This window comes from Falco biarmicus, chromosome Z (genome assembly GCF_023638135.1).
Source record: "Falco biarmicus isolate bFalBia1 chromosome Z, bFalBia1.pri, whole genome shotgun sequence".
Classification (NCBI taxonomy): domain Eukaryota; kingdom Metazoa; phylum Chordata; class Aves; order Falconiformes; family Falconidae; genus Falco; species Falco biarmicus.
In genome coordinates, this window is record NC_079311.1 from 80,743,756 (window position 1) to 80,761,986 (window position 18,231).

At 45.5% G+C, this 18,231-nt stretch overlaps 1 protein-coding gene across 1 annotated transcript in view; it reads left to right on the forward strand.

Annotated features, from left to right (window-relative positions):
* DCC (DCC netrin 1 receptor) overlaps positions 1-17,928 on the forward strand; it is a 554,206-nt gene extending 536,278 nt beyond the window's left edge. The window contains exons 28-29 of the mRNA XM_056325745.1: positions 11,814-11,956; positions 13,897-17,928. Coding sequence (XP_056181720.1) covers positions 11,814-11,956; positions 13,897-13,986 — 233 coding nt within the window. The 3' untranslated portion in view covers positions 13,987-17,928. The remainder of the gene's footprint in view (positions 1-11,813; positions 11,957-13,896) is intronic.
* The last annotated feature ends 303 nt before the right edge of the window (positions 17,929-18,231 follow it).

An 18,231-nucleotide genomic window follows, 5' to 3' on the forward strand; every position in this document is an offset into this window, starting at 1 on the left:
CGGCTTTTGCCAAATAGTGCTGCTGAATTATTTTTTATATATAACGGAGTCCATTCGTCTTTATGTAGTACCGCATTTTACTTTATGAGGATCCAATTCTACTTGTCTTACTCTAGCAAGTAAACCCAGTATCTTGAAAGGACTATTTGTTCTCTAAGTCAGTCGGAGTTTACATTTTAACCATTATAATTAGGAGGCATGGCAAAGAGAGAGGAACTCGAGGGCATGTTACTTGTCTTCATAAAAAATCCCATCATCCTGAAAAAGAAAATTGCCTTTTTTTTCAGTAAGTGATCTCACATAAGCAGATGCAAACAATGTGTCATTAGGCAAAATGAAGAGCTGAAAGTTTATGGCAATAATCTGCCATAAAGCAGTGGAAATAAATAAAGCAAATGCTAAATGGATGAAAAAATCTGGTTTTCTGGACTCTGTCACATAGACGAAAACATGTTGTTGGCTTATATATGGCGTTCAGACCTATTGTATTCACCAGTATACTGAAACCACATTTTTTACTTTTTAGAAATGTATATAACTTCATTTCTGCTCTGCCTCCGGCTGTTCGGAGGTGTTGGGGCTTATTTATTTCTCTCTATGTATGGTTGCTCTCGCTTTTCTCAATGTACTTGTCCCCGGAGTCGTTAGCCAGAGTGATGTTGCCTCCTCTCCCGATTTGTCATTGCAAGGCTTCCTTCGCGCAGGGTGCCCAGCTCCTGCACCTCATCCCTCCAACCCAGGCTGCTCTTCCGTACCCACTCCCAAATCCCGCTCCTCTGGAACCCAGATCTCTCTTCTTTTCACTCAGGGTGGGAGTGGAGAGAGAAAGGAATGAAAAAGGGATGGCAGTTCTGGGTCTTTAACGCTACGCATGGGCATGATGCCCCAGCCGTAGCTAGATAGCCACAAAAGGGAAATTTTGAGGATATTTGGGAACTTTTCAAGGCTTGTGAGGTATTTCTCTGTTGGAGCAAGCCTCCGAGAAAAGATGACTGACACGTCCCTGCTCCTCCCTAGTCCCTGCTGGCCGAGCTCCCTGTGGACCAGCCAAGGTGGTTCCCTTAGGGACCATCGACGCCCATTATGCCCCACGTAGGGACATCTCAGCTTTAAAAGGCTCTTAGCAAATTCCCACGTTGGAATAACTGTTACTTTCCTTAACCTGAGAGATGGAATTAATTAATTTTTCATAACTAAAGACATTTTTATGTTTCCTATGGAATAAAGCAATAGAGCAAGAAGTGATGGACTCAACACTTGAACCAATTAAGCTACTCTTTACATTGCTGTTCTGTTTTTTTAAATGCATGTTAATCAGGTGTCGTATCCCTTTGGGTAGTCCATACCTAATGGAACAATCCTGCAGAATTTGGAAGGGGAGAAGACTGTAGAGGTTGATCTGGAGATTTCCAGCAAAGACTTCATAGTCCTGGAGCTAGTGCCTACCACTGGCCCTCACGCAGTGTTAATGTCAAAATTAATTTTTGGGTCTTGCTCAGGGAAGGGATGAGCACGGGGCTTTTTCTTGGCTTTGATTGACCTGATGCTAAAAGGAGGTGTCTCCTCTAATATTTGATCTATTCACTGTATCTCTGTAGTGGCAGTATAATTAGCTGTTAAACTCGTATCATATGGTTCATAAAAAAGACATACAGAGATCATTATTCAGTTGTGGGGGATTTTGCCATGAGGATATGAATAAGTACTGAAAAGGCTGTGCTCCTGGTTTTGGGTCATGACATCAGCCTAATCCAGAGCTAAATCTGCCATTTTTCTTCTTCTTCTTTTTTTTTTTTTTTTTTTTTTTTTTTTCCCCTGGAGCCCAGTAAATCTGAACTCTTCACATTAAGCCCTTCCCGTTGATCCTTTATAGGATAAATGATGGAGCACTTAAGGTTGCTGATTCTTAAGGTTACTTATTCTGAAGGCGTGAGAATCACTCCGTGGTACTTCCAGTCCACGCTGTGGCTGCACTTGCTCCTCTTTGCAAGTCATACACACAGGCATGTAAGTGATTTGACTTAGTCTCCTTTCAGGTTAAATAGAAAATGTTTGATGGAGTGTTGAGCTTATTGCATTATAGATCTGACATAAATTCCACAAATGGACAGGAAATTTTTTTTTTTTTTTTTTTTTACCCTCGCAAATGAGAATTCCTTTTAGGTCTTGATGATCAGCTGCACTTTAAATGAACCTGAATTAGGAGGTAATTTTTCTTCTCCAGAAGCAAGTGTGAGGTGGTAGAAAATACCTCCTGCAAAGTGGTGTTTTTTATATTCTGTCATAGTTTTAAAACTTCAGCTTTTTCAGGCTCCTGTATCTTTTGTGAGGTTGTAAAAATGCTGAATTTTTTTTTCTATTGTTACTCCACAAAAAAAAAAAAAAAAAACAAAAAAAAAAACAGTTGGAAATCTAAGCTGTCATCTTCTCGGTCTTCCTGGAATCACTTAGTGAAACCCCAGAGCTAGAAACCACTTTTTTATACAGCAAAATCGAGCTTTATTTTCCTTCCCGCTGCTGAGCTGGGAGGGATGCCCCAGCTGGCGGTGGGCTGGGTGCGCAGGGGAAGGCTTGCACTGCAGATGAGCTGCTCAACGTTTATTTCTGTGCCATTTGAGGGAAAAAATAATATATAAAAAAAAATAAATTTTGTCTTTTCAAACTTGGCTGGCTTAGGGTGAGGTGAAGGAATCTGGCAGTAAACATCCCTGTGTAAAAAGCAGCAGCTGGATATTGCTTGGAAGTTAGAACAAAACCTTCCCGCATCCAGGCTGACCACCACACAGTTTTCATTACCAAATGGGATAAGAAAGCCTGGTAAGAAAATGAGCTCCATGAGGTATTTTTTTTGTGCTGCCATATTTTTTTTTCTCCCCTTTTCCCTAAAGCCATTGTAAGAAAAGAACCAGAAAAACAAGATAAGGCTGGAGGTTTGCAAAGCCACCGTTCAAACCACACGCTACCAGTCAAATAAATAAGGGATGAAGTCAAGAGGAATAAAGGATATTTGGGTATTAAGCAGTGACTCCTGGGCCATCATAATCCCAAAGAGCAAGGGTCTGGGACCTCGGCGGGGGCTGGAATTATGGTGATACTTGGAAGGGTGGATATAGACTAAGTACAGCAAGGCTTCCCATCGTGCTGGTAACAGAGTGTGCCTGACAGGAGCAGTGGTAAAATCCCGGTTACACGTGTGTCTTGAAGATGGGATCTCCGGTGGAGGGTTTAGAGATGGAAATTCCAAGAATAAAACTTGTGGCTGCAAATTAGGCAAATTTTGGAGATGTGAACTTCGATCCCTGTGGTGCTAGGCTTATACATTTAATTGCTATCCATTTTTTAGAGAGTTTAATCCCCCTTCATGCAAAGTGACGATTTAATTGGTAAGTGGTATTCTGGACAATCAATTCGCTCTAATTAATTAGCCGTATAACCAAATTCTGGAGCTGTCTTTTTGGGGGTTTTTTTGGTTTTTTTTAAGTTTGCCGTTCACAGTAAAAGAATCCCAGCACAATATAAAACACAAATGAAAACCTAAACCTATTGCTTCTAATTTGAGTTCAGTCATTGAATTTAAAGGCAACTAAGAACTCTTTTGTTAATAGGGTATAAAAATCCTTCTGGCATAAGGGTGGGGTTTTTTCATGTTTTCATGAGGAGTGTAAATGGAATTATGGACTTCTCTTTATCATAGTTTACAGTAAGCAGGGTCTATAAATTCACTGCAAATATGGGAATGATTCATTCTTGAACCTTTTTTTCTGAATTCCTAGCTTTTTGCACTAGTAACTCCCATGATCAAAATAAAATTATTCTTTTATTTCATAAGCCTTTACCTGCCAGCCCCCCCCAGGCCTCAGTTTTGAAATGTTTTTTTTTCTTCCACATTTCTTTTTCTGAAAACAAGCTTTCTCCATTCAGGTGGGAGATGTATTGCCACACAAGTGTCACAAAAGGGCTGGTCCTGTCTGTTAGAGGAAAGTGGCCCCAGTGATTAGCGTGTAGATAACTTGAGACACCTGAGTTGTCTCATTAAAATCCATGGGACTACTGGAAGGTGTAAAGTGAAGTGTGGATTTAGGTGCTTGTCTGGATAAGTGAACTGATTCTCCTTTGATATAAATGATCTATTTTGATACAAGGTAGCAGTCAAATAATTTAAAAAAATGTATTTATCTGGATAATTCATACTGTAAATTCATAGAAAGATGTAAGGATGGACCATTTGTTTTCCTGTGTTTCATCAGCAGAGATGTAAAGCTTTTTCCTCCACGTGTATAATTGCTCCGTATTAATTTGGGACTGTGCATTACTGCTGAGCCGTTGCAGTCAGCCAGTCACTTTTGCCCTAACCCGCGTTTATCCCACATGATATTTCCAGCAAATAGATTACAAAGTTGAAAAGCAGCTGAGAAGACAGAGATCGAACCTCTCTCATATGTCCCCATGTTTCAGCAGCCTGTGTTGTTTTATTCTGGAATTGTCCTTTCCCAGCTCACTGTTCTGATACCTGTTTTGAAGCCATAGCCCGTAAAAAACATGTGAAGCTCAGCAGTGCAGTCCCAGGGCTTGCTCGGTACCCTATTCTGAAGAGTAATTAAATGACGTCTTTCTCTTTTGTGTTTAATTTATCTTTTTACTTTTTCTCCTACTATCCAGTATTTCTAAACTAAACTTTGCCTCTTTCTAGGAGGCTTTCCCGTGCGTTGATTATCACCACAAAAAATCATTTTTAGAGACTCATTTTCTTGAGGAAAGATTTATTTTTTTTCCCATCTGAGTCTTCAAATAATGTTTTTCATAGAGTTAGATGTTCTGTCCCCCCGAGAGGCACCGTCTTAAACAGGAGCATCCTGCCACGGAGCTACAGGCGACTTCACTTCTACCTGTTAGTCTCATCTTTATGTTTCAGCTTTTAAAGTCACTTAAACTGACACTGTTATTACTGGTAGAAACAGCAACTAACCTGTAGAGTGGCATTTGATCCTATTGTGATTTTTTGTTGTTGTTGTTGTTGTTGGACATTTATGAGAAAATTACCTCTCATAGTGCCAGATAAGCAGTATACCCCATCAGCTCTTAATTGATTGATTAACAGGGCAAAGATCTGGCTTGCTGTTGCTGTACAGCGCTCCTTCCCCACGCTGCAAGTCCAGACTGCCAATCTCCTTACTGTCAGAAGCATCGGGAACGGATGAAATTCTGAAATAGTTTTAATTTTCCAGCTCGATTGCTTTCAGTTTTATGAGCTGCGACATCTCTCTGTGGGAGCAGCCTTGCAGATCCCTCCATGCCTGCAGATGGGCATTGCCAGACACAGCTCTAGTTGATGGCACAGGTAGTTTTCGCCTTTTGTCCTGTTGGGTAGAAAAACCTGTGGAAAAGCTATGAGATGCAGGGCCAGCAAAGATTGTCCTCGTTTATGTACAAGTCTGATGTTACCTTCTGGTTTCTGCAGTTGTTTTGACTTCTGTAGTCTCATTATGCAGGGTTCATCTTGGTACGCCTCATCCTCCAAGAACCAGTTCTGATGGGAACAAAGGCTTTTTGCACCCCAGGAGACAGATCCATTTCCATCCGCCTCCTCAGACCAGATGATCTTCAGCTTCAGATCCCCTTCACAGCTTTGATGGGTGCCCTGTCTGTTGGGTTATTGGATACGAGAATCTACCCGCATCCCCAGTTTGGAAATCCTCTGTTGAAGTTTCCATATTGGTTTTATGAGACACGCCTAGAAATACCTTGCGTGATCCAAAATGTGTTTTTTTGCTTTGTTGAAAATCCTAAACCAACAACCGAAAAACCCCGAGTTTTAGATTAATCAAATATTGAGCAGAACATTTTTTCCAACTCTGAAATCAATAGACTAGAATGGCTGCAGGTTTAAAACTGGAACCGGTTAGCAACACAGCACATCTTACTGCAAAACCCTCTTTTCAGAGATTCCCCGCTGTCCTGCCTGCTGTCCCACATGGTGGTTGATGATGGTTGTAAGCGTTTGCCAAGAGCAGAATATTAGGAAGATAAAAACATTTTTTTTAAATTGCTACTGCGGCCACTTTCTGGGGTTTTAGCCAAGATGTATCCTTCCTCAGCCCGGCTGGTGGTGATCTCCAGCAAGAACACGTGGATGTAGCAGGCTTGATCCACATCTAGCCGAGGTTAATGGAAAAAATCTCCTTGCCTTGGAGTTTTGCATTACCACCTTGCGAAACCAAATTACTGCAATCTTTCTGAGAAGGGCAGGGCTTGCCAGCAAAGCTGATTCCATCACATTTTCTGTTCCATATGTAGATTATCATATAGATCCTTCCTCTTTGTCACTAGCACCTAGTAAACCCTCTCAACACTTTGTACCGTTCATTTTTTTTCCTGCGTGCAAACCCTTCAGCTGGGACAGAGCTTTCCCAACAGGATCTTCCCACCACTTTCTAAAACACTGTTGCTGTTTGCCTTGCTGCTGCCAAAAATTGCTTCCCTCGTAAATCCCAAGGTGGTTGCTGACTTCTCTGAGGCGCAGTACAGGCTTGGAATCAGAAGCGTACAGGCTTTTCTCTTCCTTCAATCCTTCGGTTACAGCTGACAGAATTCATGGAAAAATGTCCTATTCCTTCTTCTCAGAGATCTGACTTCTTCCCAGCTAATTTTAGACCTTTGATGAGCAGGTGTCTGCTCTGTGCCCATCACATCAGCGCACCGTGCAGCCAAAGGGGAGAGAGAGGATCTGCTGAAAGGTAATTCATCCAGCTTCTCAGCAGGCTTGGGAAAGTGCTTCTTCCCCTGGATGATTGAGGGAGGTGAAAGAACCAACAGCAGCTTATCCCTCTCTTTTAAACACCTGAAGTTCAGCTGGAGGGATGGGAGACATCGTCCAGCCTTCTTGCTTTGAAAATCTGGAAGTGCGTGAGCAGCAGATAGGCAGAAAGGTCCCTACAGTTCTCTTCATGTTGCTCCAGCTCCAGCGATTGCCAGGCTTTTGCGAGTAATGGATTTTGTAATCGTACAGCTGTTTTACCTATCAGAATATTCAGAGTTGGTCCTAGATGCAGACCTTGAGGAACTCTGCTGCTAGCCGTCTTCTACTCCAGCATCCTCCATCCAGCCTGGCTTCTTGCCTTTTGTCCCTAAACTAGCTCCTTTCGGGTTTTGCATCCATCTCTCTTTTCTCCGCTCTTAACTCCTTTTTTCCACGTCACCATTTTGCATCATCATCCAGAACGCCTGTGACACGTGAAGCACATAAGGATTGTTGGTCATGAGGCTGGATACAAACCCCACATCCATTGCGCGTGAACACAGCATCTTCTGCTGCTGTCGGAGTTTCCCGCAGCTGGGGACTGGGCTGTGGAAACCCTGCCAGGCGAAGAGCAGGAGCCCCAAGCCCTCTCCCTGAAACGAGTTGTTCTCCCCTGGCTGAGGACATCACCTCGTGTCCCACTTGACTCAGCTCAAAATAACGTAATGCCAAGGAGCTCACCCAAAGCATCTTTATCAAGAGGATGGACGCGAAGGCTCTGTTCGTTTTCTTCACTGTCCATCATGATAATGTATAGATATGTGCAAATGCATATGGATTTAGGAAATGGCTTCTTTTTGGCTGGGTGCAGGACCGTGGTGATGTGCAGTGCTCCCGGAATACCGAGGATGGTAGTGCAGTGAGTTCAGCGGCAGCCTGGGAGAGGCGGCGGTAGCTGCAATTTGCACCTCGTAGCCATATATTATCTGACTAATGAGCCATTGAAATGTTTAATAACCCCACGGAGAAAATGAAACTTTTAAATGGTAAATCTGTGCTGGGGCTGCTCAGAGTTACACCTGAGTATCGGTATTGTTGTCTGCCTCTTGCAGCACCACTTCCAAGGTTTCCTCTTTTTTTCATTTGGGAGGCTCCCGCGGAGTTGGAGAACATTAGAAACCAAAGCGATTTTAATGTAATTAGCTGCTCATTTGCATAAATTAGTTTACTTACAACCTTCTGCTTCCAGAATTCTCTTTGAGAGGCTTGCTTGGTCTTTTTAATGTCCTTTGGGGGAAGAGGGCTCAACTGTTGGACTAATTACGTATTACAGGCGTCACCGTGAAGACAGTCCTCGCTGCAAAGCGTTCACTGAAGACCTTGCAATAGGCACAAGGAGGGTTTGCTCAGCTTCATATCAGTTATGAGCATTATGACTTGCCTGTTGCTTTTGTGAGCTAAAGGGCAAAAATGATGCACAAACCAAACTTACTAATCATCATTATGGCTTCTCATTAACAATATCCAGGAGGGAACATCTGTCTTTGTGCAGAAGAGTGGGTCTTCAAGTCCAATTACTACAATTGATGAGTTGCATACAAGAAACATGATTTTTACCACGGGAATTAGAGGATTACAATAGCAACATACGCTGCATTCCACGTGAGCTCCTCACCACCACATCAGATATTTACTTCCCCACCAGCCCATGAAAATCAAGCAAGTCACAATGCAAAGTCACTTGTATAAAAAAAAAAGCCTATTTGGGTCCATTATCTACCCAATAAACAGCATGAATGCCATGGTGGCTGTACCTTCTCCTTTATTTTTCACATCATGGCGATGTCCCAGGATGCAATCGAGATTCCCTCTAATGGGAATTGAATAAATTCCTTTTCAGCAGGGCACGCAAGCGCTGCAGGAACAGAAGTAGCAGCACAGCTGCCAGCTGCAGGGGCCATAGCTGCCCTTTTCTTCTTTGCTGAGCACTGCAGGTGTTTTCAAAGACCTGGGTGGGGCGGAAAAAATTGTTGAGGGGGTACAGCCTGTATACCAGGCAGCTCAGAGTTGGTTTGCCTGTGATGGTACTGTCCTTCTGCTCTTGAATTTTCCAAATCGGGCTGTTTCATTTCTCCATGTGCAACTGTGGGGTGCATACGGGGAGTGTCGGTGTGCGCGTCTTCTCCCCACATGCTTCTTTGGAAATAAGCTTTATTTGGTAAGAAATGGAAGTGGCAAACAGTCCCTTTTTTTTAAAAAAAAAAAAAAAAACACAACTCATTTGAATGTGCGGCACTTAGAAGATGGAGTCTCTGGGGATAGCTGTATCGGCTGCTTTTACCCTGAGATACAGGAAAGTCTGAAGGCTGGTTAATTAAGAAGTCTTATAGCTATTAAACGGGGGCTGGAAGAGCAAGAGTATCTTTGTGGGGATCTCTTCTAGCTTCTATTGAGCTTTCACAGGTTCATAGCTTCAGCTAAATGGGAGTTATCTGCAGGTCTCTGCCTCCATCTCGCAGCTCTTTACTGGGACTCACTGTTAACGAACGTGCTGCTGGCAAATGGCTTTTCCTCTGGTTTTCCATTGCGTTTTCCTCTGCCTTCAACTCATTAAAACTGTGAGCACGATTCTTTGAAACAGGGGAAAATTAACCAATGGCTTTTGGCTGCTGGCTGGAGCCATGGGGGTGCGGAGGGCTGTGGTGGCTGCAGGGATCTGGGGGGATCTGGGGGGCGAGAGCCACGGCAGCGGCTGCCCATCTTCCCACACTGGCATTACCGTTCAGGCAGCGCTACTGCAGGCTCCGGAGCCTTGCTTTCATGATGTGGTAAATGGTCTGTAAGAAAAGAGAGGCAACCAGGTGGGCGCCTTGTGATGAAGGGATCGGGCGAGGTGTTAGATAGTCCCGTCTTGCCTCCCTTTGCCACAACAGGGCGGGCCAGATGATCTGGTGAGGTCCCTTCCGCCCCAGGCTGCTCTGTGATGCTCTGGGGAAAACAAATGGGTGGGGAAAACAGATTCCTGAATAGATGTTTTGGTTTTGCGTGGAAACCGGTGGGGGTGTGTGTGTGTGCGTGTGTGTGTGGCTGTTCTGAGAGGTGGGTGTTGGTGTTGGTGTCTGTCTCGGGTGGATTGAGACATCTCCCAGGCTCCTGGTTCCAGTGTCTCAGCTCCAGAGCTGTGGGCATCCTCGTACAAACCTGTCCTGTGGCTGGTCCCTGGGACAGCCCTTCCTCTGGGCACGGTTTATGGCTGGAGTGGCTCAAGACCCTGTTTTTCTCTTTCTGGTCCAATTCTGATGCCATGGCCAATAGCCGACTTGACTTACTGATGCCTTTTAATAGGTCTAGTAACCATGATCAGCTACTAAACCAATGGCTGTTGTTAATTGTCATTATTATGGTACACATTTTCGTAACAACAAAAAATCACAGGGCTTGCTGAAGGTCATAATGGAGGCTATATATAGAAAAAAGGTTCTTTATTTATGATTCATCTCCTGGATGTCAACAGGAGTCAAATGAACAGAATAAAAATTGTGCCCAAGTCCCATGGGAGAGGAAACCTGCGCTGTGAGACTTACAGTGATCCCTTGTGGGGATCTGCTGTGCCAAAGGGGATCCGCTGTTCCCTGGTGGGGGTGCGGGGGGGGATCTGGCAGCGTCCTGCCCGGCGAGTATCAGCACATCTAAAGAGACAGAGGTGAAACTGGCCTGAGGGCACAAGTAGGCGTCAAAGTGGTTTAATGTCCATAGAGGGGAAGTCGGAAAAATAGATTTGGGGGACCTAGGTGGCTGAGAGAAGAGCCAAAGGCACTGGCTGCGATGCGTTCGGCCTCACGCTGGGAGCGCAGCGATGTCTGAGCCGTAGCTTCAGGGCAGCAGGGTTATGCTGGCAGCGAGCAAGCTGGGAGCTGCCATCCTCTTTTTTGGCCTTGAATCTATAATGCATGAGATACTCGATCTCAGGTTGGCTTTATCAGGCAACGCTGATTTTAAAACTATCCCTGCGTACCCCAACTCTTTGCCTTGTGTGCCTCTGTTTCCACTGATGGCTCTCACGTCTCCTGCAGCGTCTTGCCTAGAGCTTGTGCCGTGCAGAGGCGTATTGCCCAGGACAAAGGTTTTATTCTTTGATGTTTGAAACTATTGAGAGAGAGAAAGAATTGTTAATTTCCTCTAGGAGAGAGCTGAGACCTCTGGGTTGATGCATCTTTAAAGGGCAGCTCAGGCAGTCCTGCGGCTCCGTGGGGCGGGCAGGAGGGGCTTTGGCAGAGCTCTTAAGAAGGGAGATCCCTTTCAGTCAAAAAAATAGATATATTTTTATATTTTTTTTCCTTCCTTCCGAGCTGGGGTAAAAAGTCAGAAAGAACTAATTTTTATTCTTATTTTTTTGGACAAAGTTGAAATACAATTTTTATCTTAGCTTGTTCAGTGACCCACCTGGAGGGCTGCTCTCATCTTGAGGGAGTTAAAAAAAAAAAAAAGTAAAACACTAGGGGAGAACCACAGAAAGGAGCAAAAATAGTGGAGGACCACAGAAATAGCTGCCGTTCCCCCAACCCGGCCACCACTCCATGCTCTTCACTCTCACTGTCTCCCTCAAACACCACACGGAGTTGGCAGTGCCCTGCCTGGCAGGGACCACCAAGCCCAGGTTTTCTTCCTGGAGTGCAAGGTTTGTAGGTATTATTCCAGGCATTATTCCCAGGAAAATGGAAGTTTCCATGTGAATACTTGTGCTGCTGCAGAAGAACAGATGTTGTCAGAAAGTAACGTCGACAGCAATCGCAAACGTGCTGCCTCAGAGCTCTGCTGGGTGCAGCAGTGGGGTTCGGACCGGCAGGGTTTGGAATCTAATGGAAAAGTTTTTAGAAGGCATTTGTGTCGGTTCTGATGCTCCTCCGGGAAGAATTACCGGGAAGCCTGCCGGGGAAGGAGGCTGTACGGTTACGACCGAAACCACAAACAGTCGTGATTGAACCAGCTGCATTTCACCCACCCCACCCCCCATTTCGCTGCCATCCCTTTTTGTCCTTCCTACAGGTTCTCAGTATGACTTTTATTTTTTTTCCAGGGCCTAACCACCCCAAGGCTCAGGTGAAGACGGCGTCCCTTGGCTTGGCAGGGAAGGCCAGGTCACCCCTGCTGCCCGTCTCGGTGCCCACGGCCCCAGAGGTGGCAGAAGAAGGCCACAAGACGACGGAGGACTCTGCCAACGTAAGAACCGGCGCCCCGAGCTCGCGAGGCTCCTCACCATCCTGTTAGAGCCTCTGAGCCCCAATCTACAGATTAATTTTGGGACAACGGTCTGTCCCTCCTTGCCTCGGGTATTACGCTGCAGCTGAAGGCTCTTAGAAAGCCAGTAACGAGTTCGGGCAGCCGGTAAAACTTTGCGAGTGGCTTTAATAGACTTTGGCAGCCGTGATACGTGGGAGAAGCGAGTGCTTCAGTTCTGTGTGAATATTATCCATGGGACAGCTCACACCGCCTCTCTTGAGCGCCCTGAGATAGCGGGGGATGAGAAGGAGGGGGTGAGAAGTGTGATAAGGGAAGAAAATAATTTTGGCAGGAAAAAAGAGTCTATAGTAATACCAGATAATGGTAAGAAGAATAACATTGAAGAAGTAGATAAGTGAAACTGAAAAGGTGGTAAAATTAGAACAGTCTTTTAACTCCTATTAAGACTGTTAGAGAAAGGTCTCATGTGGTCCAGAAGATGAAATAGTGGAAAAGAAATAGAACGAGGGGAAAAAAAGAAATACATTAAAATCACATTGTGTATCACCTCTTTTCATCTGCTTGCACAGCAGAATTTTTTGCTAGACGCTATAGCAGCGATTTGTCCAATGTTTTGTTAGTGAATCCTTTTACATTTTCAACCTAGCTAAAGGGAAAGACAAAAGATTTGGTTTAGATGTAGGTCTGGAGGGTTTGGGTGTGTGGCCTGATTAATGCAGGACAACAGCGTTTGATTCCTGCCTGTCCTTATCAACGGCATAAAAATATAGTTCTGCGTAGAGTCGCAGCAGGATTCTCGCATTTTGCTGGGAAAAGGGGACATGGGATGATGTAAGAGCCATGGAATCTCCTACTGGAATGGGAACGGGAAGGAAATGCCCTCTGTGGTGAAATTGCTGGCATAAGGAGTAATTTCACACAGGCCATTTGGTAACGCAAAGTGCAATTTCAGCTCTCAGCATCTTCTGTCACCACAGCAGCACGATTTAGCTCTCGGGAGAGACGCTGCTCAAGCTCCACAAGCATGAGGGCAGTTACAGGCAATAACAGTGCAGGCAACAAGCTCATCAGGTGGTCAGAATTTGAGGAGAAAAGCTAAAATGTGGGGATTTTTTTCTTTTTTTGAGCTTGACTCCACAGGTACTTTTCTAAGCTGCCTGCTCCATCCCACCTCAGGGACTGCAGGGCTTATACAGAAATGTCAGATCTTTTACTGGATAAAGCCCACATATACAACTAACTGGGGGGGTATATATATATATATATATATATATATATATATGTATGTAAAACCATCCGAGGTTTGTCTCAGTGTCTGAAAGCAGTGGATCACTCCTCTTGCTCTTGCCTTGGAAATTTTGGGGGTCAGTGATCGTCAAGAATAGGGGCAGTGCTGGTACCTGTAGGTTTTGCTGCAGATTCTCAGCTACCCATACCCAAAGGATAACTTTCCTCCAGCCCAGTTAGGCACTTCTGAAAACTGTTCCCAGTTCTCTGCTCCCTCTAAAGGTGATGGTGGCAATTTCCCACCACCAGCAAGGGCTGAGAAGTTGGGGTAATTGCCGGCCAAGCCTGCCCTGGCAGAGGACATGTTTAGATGAACGTTTGATGTCTCTGTTGGGTGCTAAAAAATATCTATATTGTCGCCCCAAGCATGGGTGCATGCAGTGCAAGGGAGGGAGCTGGGGAAATGGCGGCTCAGGGAGGGGTCACTAATATTTCCTATCACTCTGGCAGGGTCACCCCTGGTTTTCAGGGTGCTGAGCCCAGAGAGGCTTTGCTATCCCCTTTGGGAGCATCAGCCCATCCCTGAAGGCTCCAGGTCCCTGAGGACGGTGTGGGGATGGGGTCCCTGTGCAGTTGGGTTTGGTTCCCATCCCACCACCCGCTTATCTGTGTGTGTTTGTGTTTGCTCCCAGGTTTATGAGCAGGATGATCTGAGTGAACAGATGGCCAGTTTGGAGGGGCTAATGAAGCAACTCAACGCTATCACAGGCTCAGCCTTCTAACAGCCCTTGATAAAGCGATAATTATCCCGGAGCATTGCAGCATACCAGGATTTCACACATACCACCCACATACACCACCCCATAAAATCATCTTGTTCCCAGTACCACTCCTTCAGCACCACGAAGATTCCTGCAAAGTCCTGAAAGGAATGATAAAAATAAGAAAAAAAGGAATTAATGAATAATCATGGAAATGTTACGGAACCGTAGATCTGGCATCTCAAGTGATGAAAGTGTGGCAAAGTGGGTGTTGTCGTCACTGCGGAGTCGTAGGTGATGCCACTGGATTGCTCCTTTTGATCCACTAGTCTTCATAGAGCTCAAGTTGTCATGACTAACTCATGTTTTACTCCGTAGAGGTTTGTAGCTCTTTGTATAGGTCTAGTCTTACCTCATGCAAGTCTATTTTAAACATAGCCCATGCCATTAATGAGACAGTGTCGTAGGTCACTCGTTTAGGTTGGTTTAGTTGTTGTTTGTTTGTTTTTTTAAATACATAATTACTGACTACCAAAACACCCATAGCAAATAATCACACCACCACGCCAAAAATCTGAAGGTTTTCCCAACAGCACAAAATGAAAAGACAAATTACTAATTTCTTTTATCATCTCTGTCAGTCAACTCGCATGAATGGTGGGGATGAGCGAGTTGCTGTCGAATTCAGCCGTTTTAGCAAGTGTTTGTAAATCCTCCAGTAGTTCATGTTTTATGAAGAAAAAAAAGAAAGTCTCTATTGGTGGCCTGCTGCCAGCCAGCCAGTGTACATGCAAAAAAAAGAGGGCATAATATGCAATCTTCTCTGGCATGCAGTCATTACATGCTTAAGCCTGTAGTAAAACACGTCTGGGTGGCCTTGGTGCCAGACCGCCCTGCGGTGACATTGGGGAATGCTACTGGGGCCAGAGCGGAGGAAGATGGAGCTGGATTTTCCCCCGGCGTCCCCCGGGCTGGCTCCCGCCCCAGCACCCGCCCGCCGGGAATGCTGATGGGCAGAGGGTGGGGAAGGCCAACGGGTGGCAGGCGCTGGGTGCTTCCCGCGGGCAGGACATGAGCATGGGGGAAGAACCATGGAGGCCGATTAATAACCAATAAATTAATTAGGAGGGCTTTTCTGCAAGCGTCGTGTTTCCTGGTTGAGATCAGCAGCGCTCAGAGCGGAGAGCAGCAGGACACCAGGAACCATCTTTAGGGATTCCCTCTCCTTGTCCCAGTGCTTTAGCTGTGCATTACCGTGTTTATTGACAACGATAACTGGCTGAATTGACTAAATTTTGTGTGCATACATTTTATTGCTAAATTTTCAGCTGCATTCAGCATTAATCTCTGTTTATGCAGCTGAATCACCAAAAGGGAGTTAATTTGCATATTTATCAGTTAGGAGGCTGCAAAACCCAATAAGAGAGTTTCAGATGAATTATTCCATTCAGCTCTGCCTTTGATTTCAAGCTTGAGTGGGTCATAATTTTAAAAGAGCATGGAAAGGATAGGATCTTTACAACCTAATAGCTCCTTTTATTAGGTGGGTAATTATATGTGAATCTCCGAATAAAATATTTTGAGTAAAATGGCACTGCAACAGAAGTAATAATTCAGATTATTTTCTACGGCCCTGTGCTGGAAAGGAAATCAGATGTCAAGGAGGAATTCAAATGCTTCATTAGGAACTCTAGTGTGTTTGTGAAAATGCTCCTTTAAAAATGCCTTGTTATTCAATTTACTAAGATTTTAATGAAAAATTTCTCAAGAGTGAGGCAATCTTGTTTGCACACAAGGCTGGGCTTTCCAGTTCTGAAAGATTTGTAACCAAAAAAACCTCCGGCAAACAGAAAACGCACAGATCTTTTCCGCTGAAAACCCAGCTCGGCATTTTTATATTTTTTTTCGTTTTTTTCAAATTTCCTTCAGACAGCCAAAAAAGTGCTGTAGCCTTCAGCTCCCCTGAGCCATGTGACTCTGAATTTGGGCAGGTTGTCCTAAGGAGCCTTGGAGATGTTCCCCACCTCCATTTGAGGACAATTTTAGTACAATACCTAATTAATGAGTAAGCAGGCATTTCTTTGGAAATTTGACCTTAACTAGCAAAACTGGAATGTTTTAGCATAGTGCTTCCACATTTTGTGTTGCTGATGCTCTATTTATTTGCAGTGAGCTTGGCCAAAAAAAAGGTATATTTTTTTTTCTTTTTGCTTTGCGTTTAATTTTTTTCCTCCAAAGCCTAAAAACAGTTCAAAAGGCTGAGCGTCTTTGTGGACTGCTCAGCTGTTCACTTCTGGGGAAAAGGTTCAGTCAGTTTGAGAACCTTTTTACTTTTTGGAAGGGAGAGGATAATCTGCTTGTTGTTCTTGCATGTGATCTTAATTACGGCATGGTTTAGGGCTGGACATTGATACTGCCAAAATTTTGCCGTGGGGTTTGTGGTGTCACTTCTCAGGGGGTGAGGACCAGCACATCCCCTATACTGGTCTGGCTGGTTTGTGCACCCTCATGTTTAGGCACTGGGAATTCCCAAATAAAAGTCAGCCAGAATTTGGAGAAGCACAGAGATACGTCCCTGGAAGCATCCAAGGCCAGGTTGGATGGGGCTTGGAGCCACCTGGGCTAGTTGAAGATGTCCCTACCCATGGCAGGGGGTGGGACTAGATGGCCTTTAAGATCCGTTCCCACCCAAACCATTTGATGATTCTCTGATAGTCACATAGCTCCCGGCAGGATTTGCCCACCCATTTCCCAAGAGGTTTGCAAATGCTGCGGAAGTTGGTCCTTGTTCTCCCCACGGTGATGCACATCCCAGTATGCTCTGGCAAGTTTGCACTGGTAGCGAGGGAAGTCTCAGCCACGAGGCTCCTGCGCGGCTTGGATGCTGCAGTAAGATTCTTGCCATCAGCACTCCTTGAGCATCTTCTTTCTGTAGCTTTGCCTTTAATTTTTTATAGGAGCATCTTTTCACCAACCCCTTCCCAGAGCCAGCTCCTTTAGAAACTGGCTGAGGTAGGGCCGCTGCTTGTCTGGCCCGAGTCCCTCCTTGACATTTGGAAAGACCAGATGAGTTTTCCAAACATTTCTCTTCTTCTGAGCACATTTGCAGTGTGTGCTCACTTGCTCTGACATCTTCTGCCCAAACAACCCATGCAGACCAGAAGACACCAGGCAGCCCAGCAACAGTGCTGGTTGGCACGCAGAAGGGTGGGAGTGAGTTCAGGGGGATCATCCCCGGGTCCTTCCAGCGCTCGGGAAGCATCTGATGTTTTCTCCTGCAGTCAGAGCTGATGGGGTAGTTCCTGCTGTAGCTCCCCAAGGGTCCTTTCCCGGCACGGCCCCCTCGCCAGCACCTAACGCTGGATCCTGCAAACCCAGGCGCAGGCGCTGTCACGTGCTGCTATGAAGGGGCAGCAACACCAGTGGTAGGAGCAGGCGCAGATGCTGGCGGGGTGGGAGCTGGCAGCGTTCCCGAGGTGCTCCTCATCCCTAAGGAGGTGTCAGTGAGGCAGGCGCTCGAGCAGGAGGCAAATCTGCAATCCCCCGGCCTCATTTCTGAGATGGATACCTGGAAGCTGGATGGAAGAAGGTTGTTGTTAAAAAAAAAAAAAAAAAAAAAAATCATAATCCTCCTGGCTTCATAGGTGAGCAGAAATTGTTTTTCCTGTTGGCTTCATTTCCCCACGTCCCCATTAGCTGCTCAGTGTCCTGTCTGGTGTCGAACTGGGTTCTCAGAGGCTCTGTGACCTTTTTTATTTTTTTGAAACGTTCTCACTCAGCAAAAGGCATTGAAGGCACCCTCATTCTGGGCATGGCCAGCCCCCGCGTGGTGAGCGGCACGAGCCGGCGTGCCTCACTGTGCGTGTTGTTCCGCGCACGCGGAAGTGACGGCGGTAGGAGAAGGACCGATGCTGTTTTTATTCTTGTAAAATACTCCTGGCGATTCACACCGTTTGTGAATCGCTGCCACATTGGGGATAGGGCGGATGGGGGGAGGGGGGAGGGGGGAGGGGTGTACTTTTTATAAGTAATATTTAATTTATTATTTAGAGTGTTTTCTTTTGGATAATTTATGATACAAGGGATACCTGGCTGGAAACCTAGAGCAGGCTGTTAAAGCTGCAGTGTGCCCATGTCCCTGCGTGCTGGGCTCTGGCCCTGCCTTACCTGTCCCAGGCGTGAGGATTGGGAAGGTCAGGCAGCAGGATGGTGCCACCGGGCATCGCCAGCACCGCGTATGCCCCGCAGCTGTGGTGGAGCACTGGC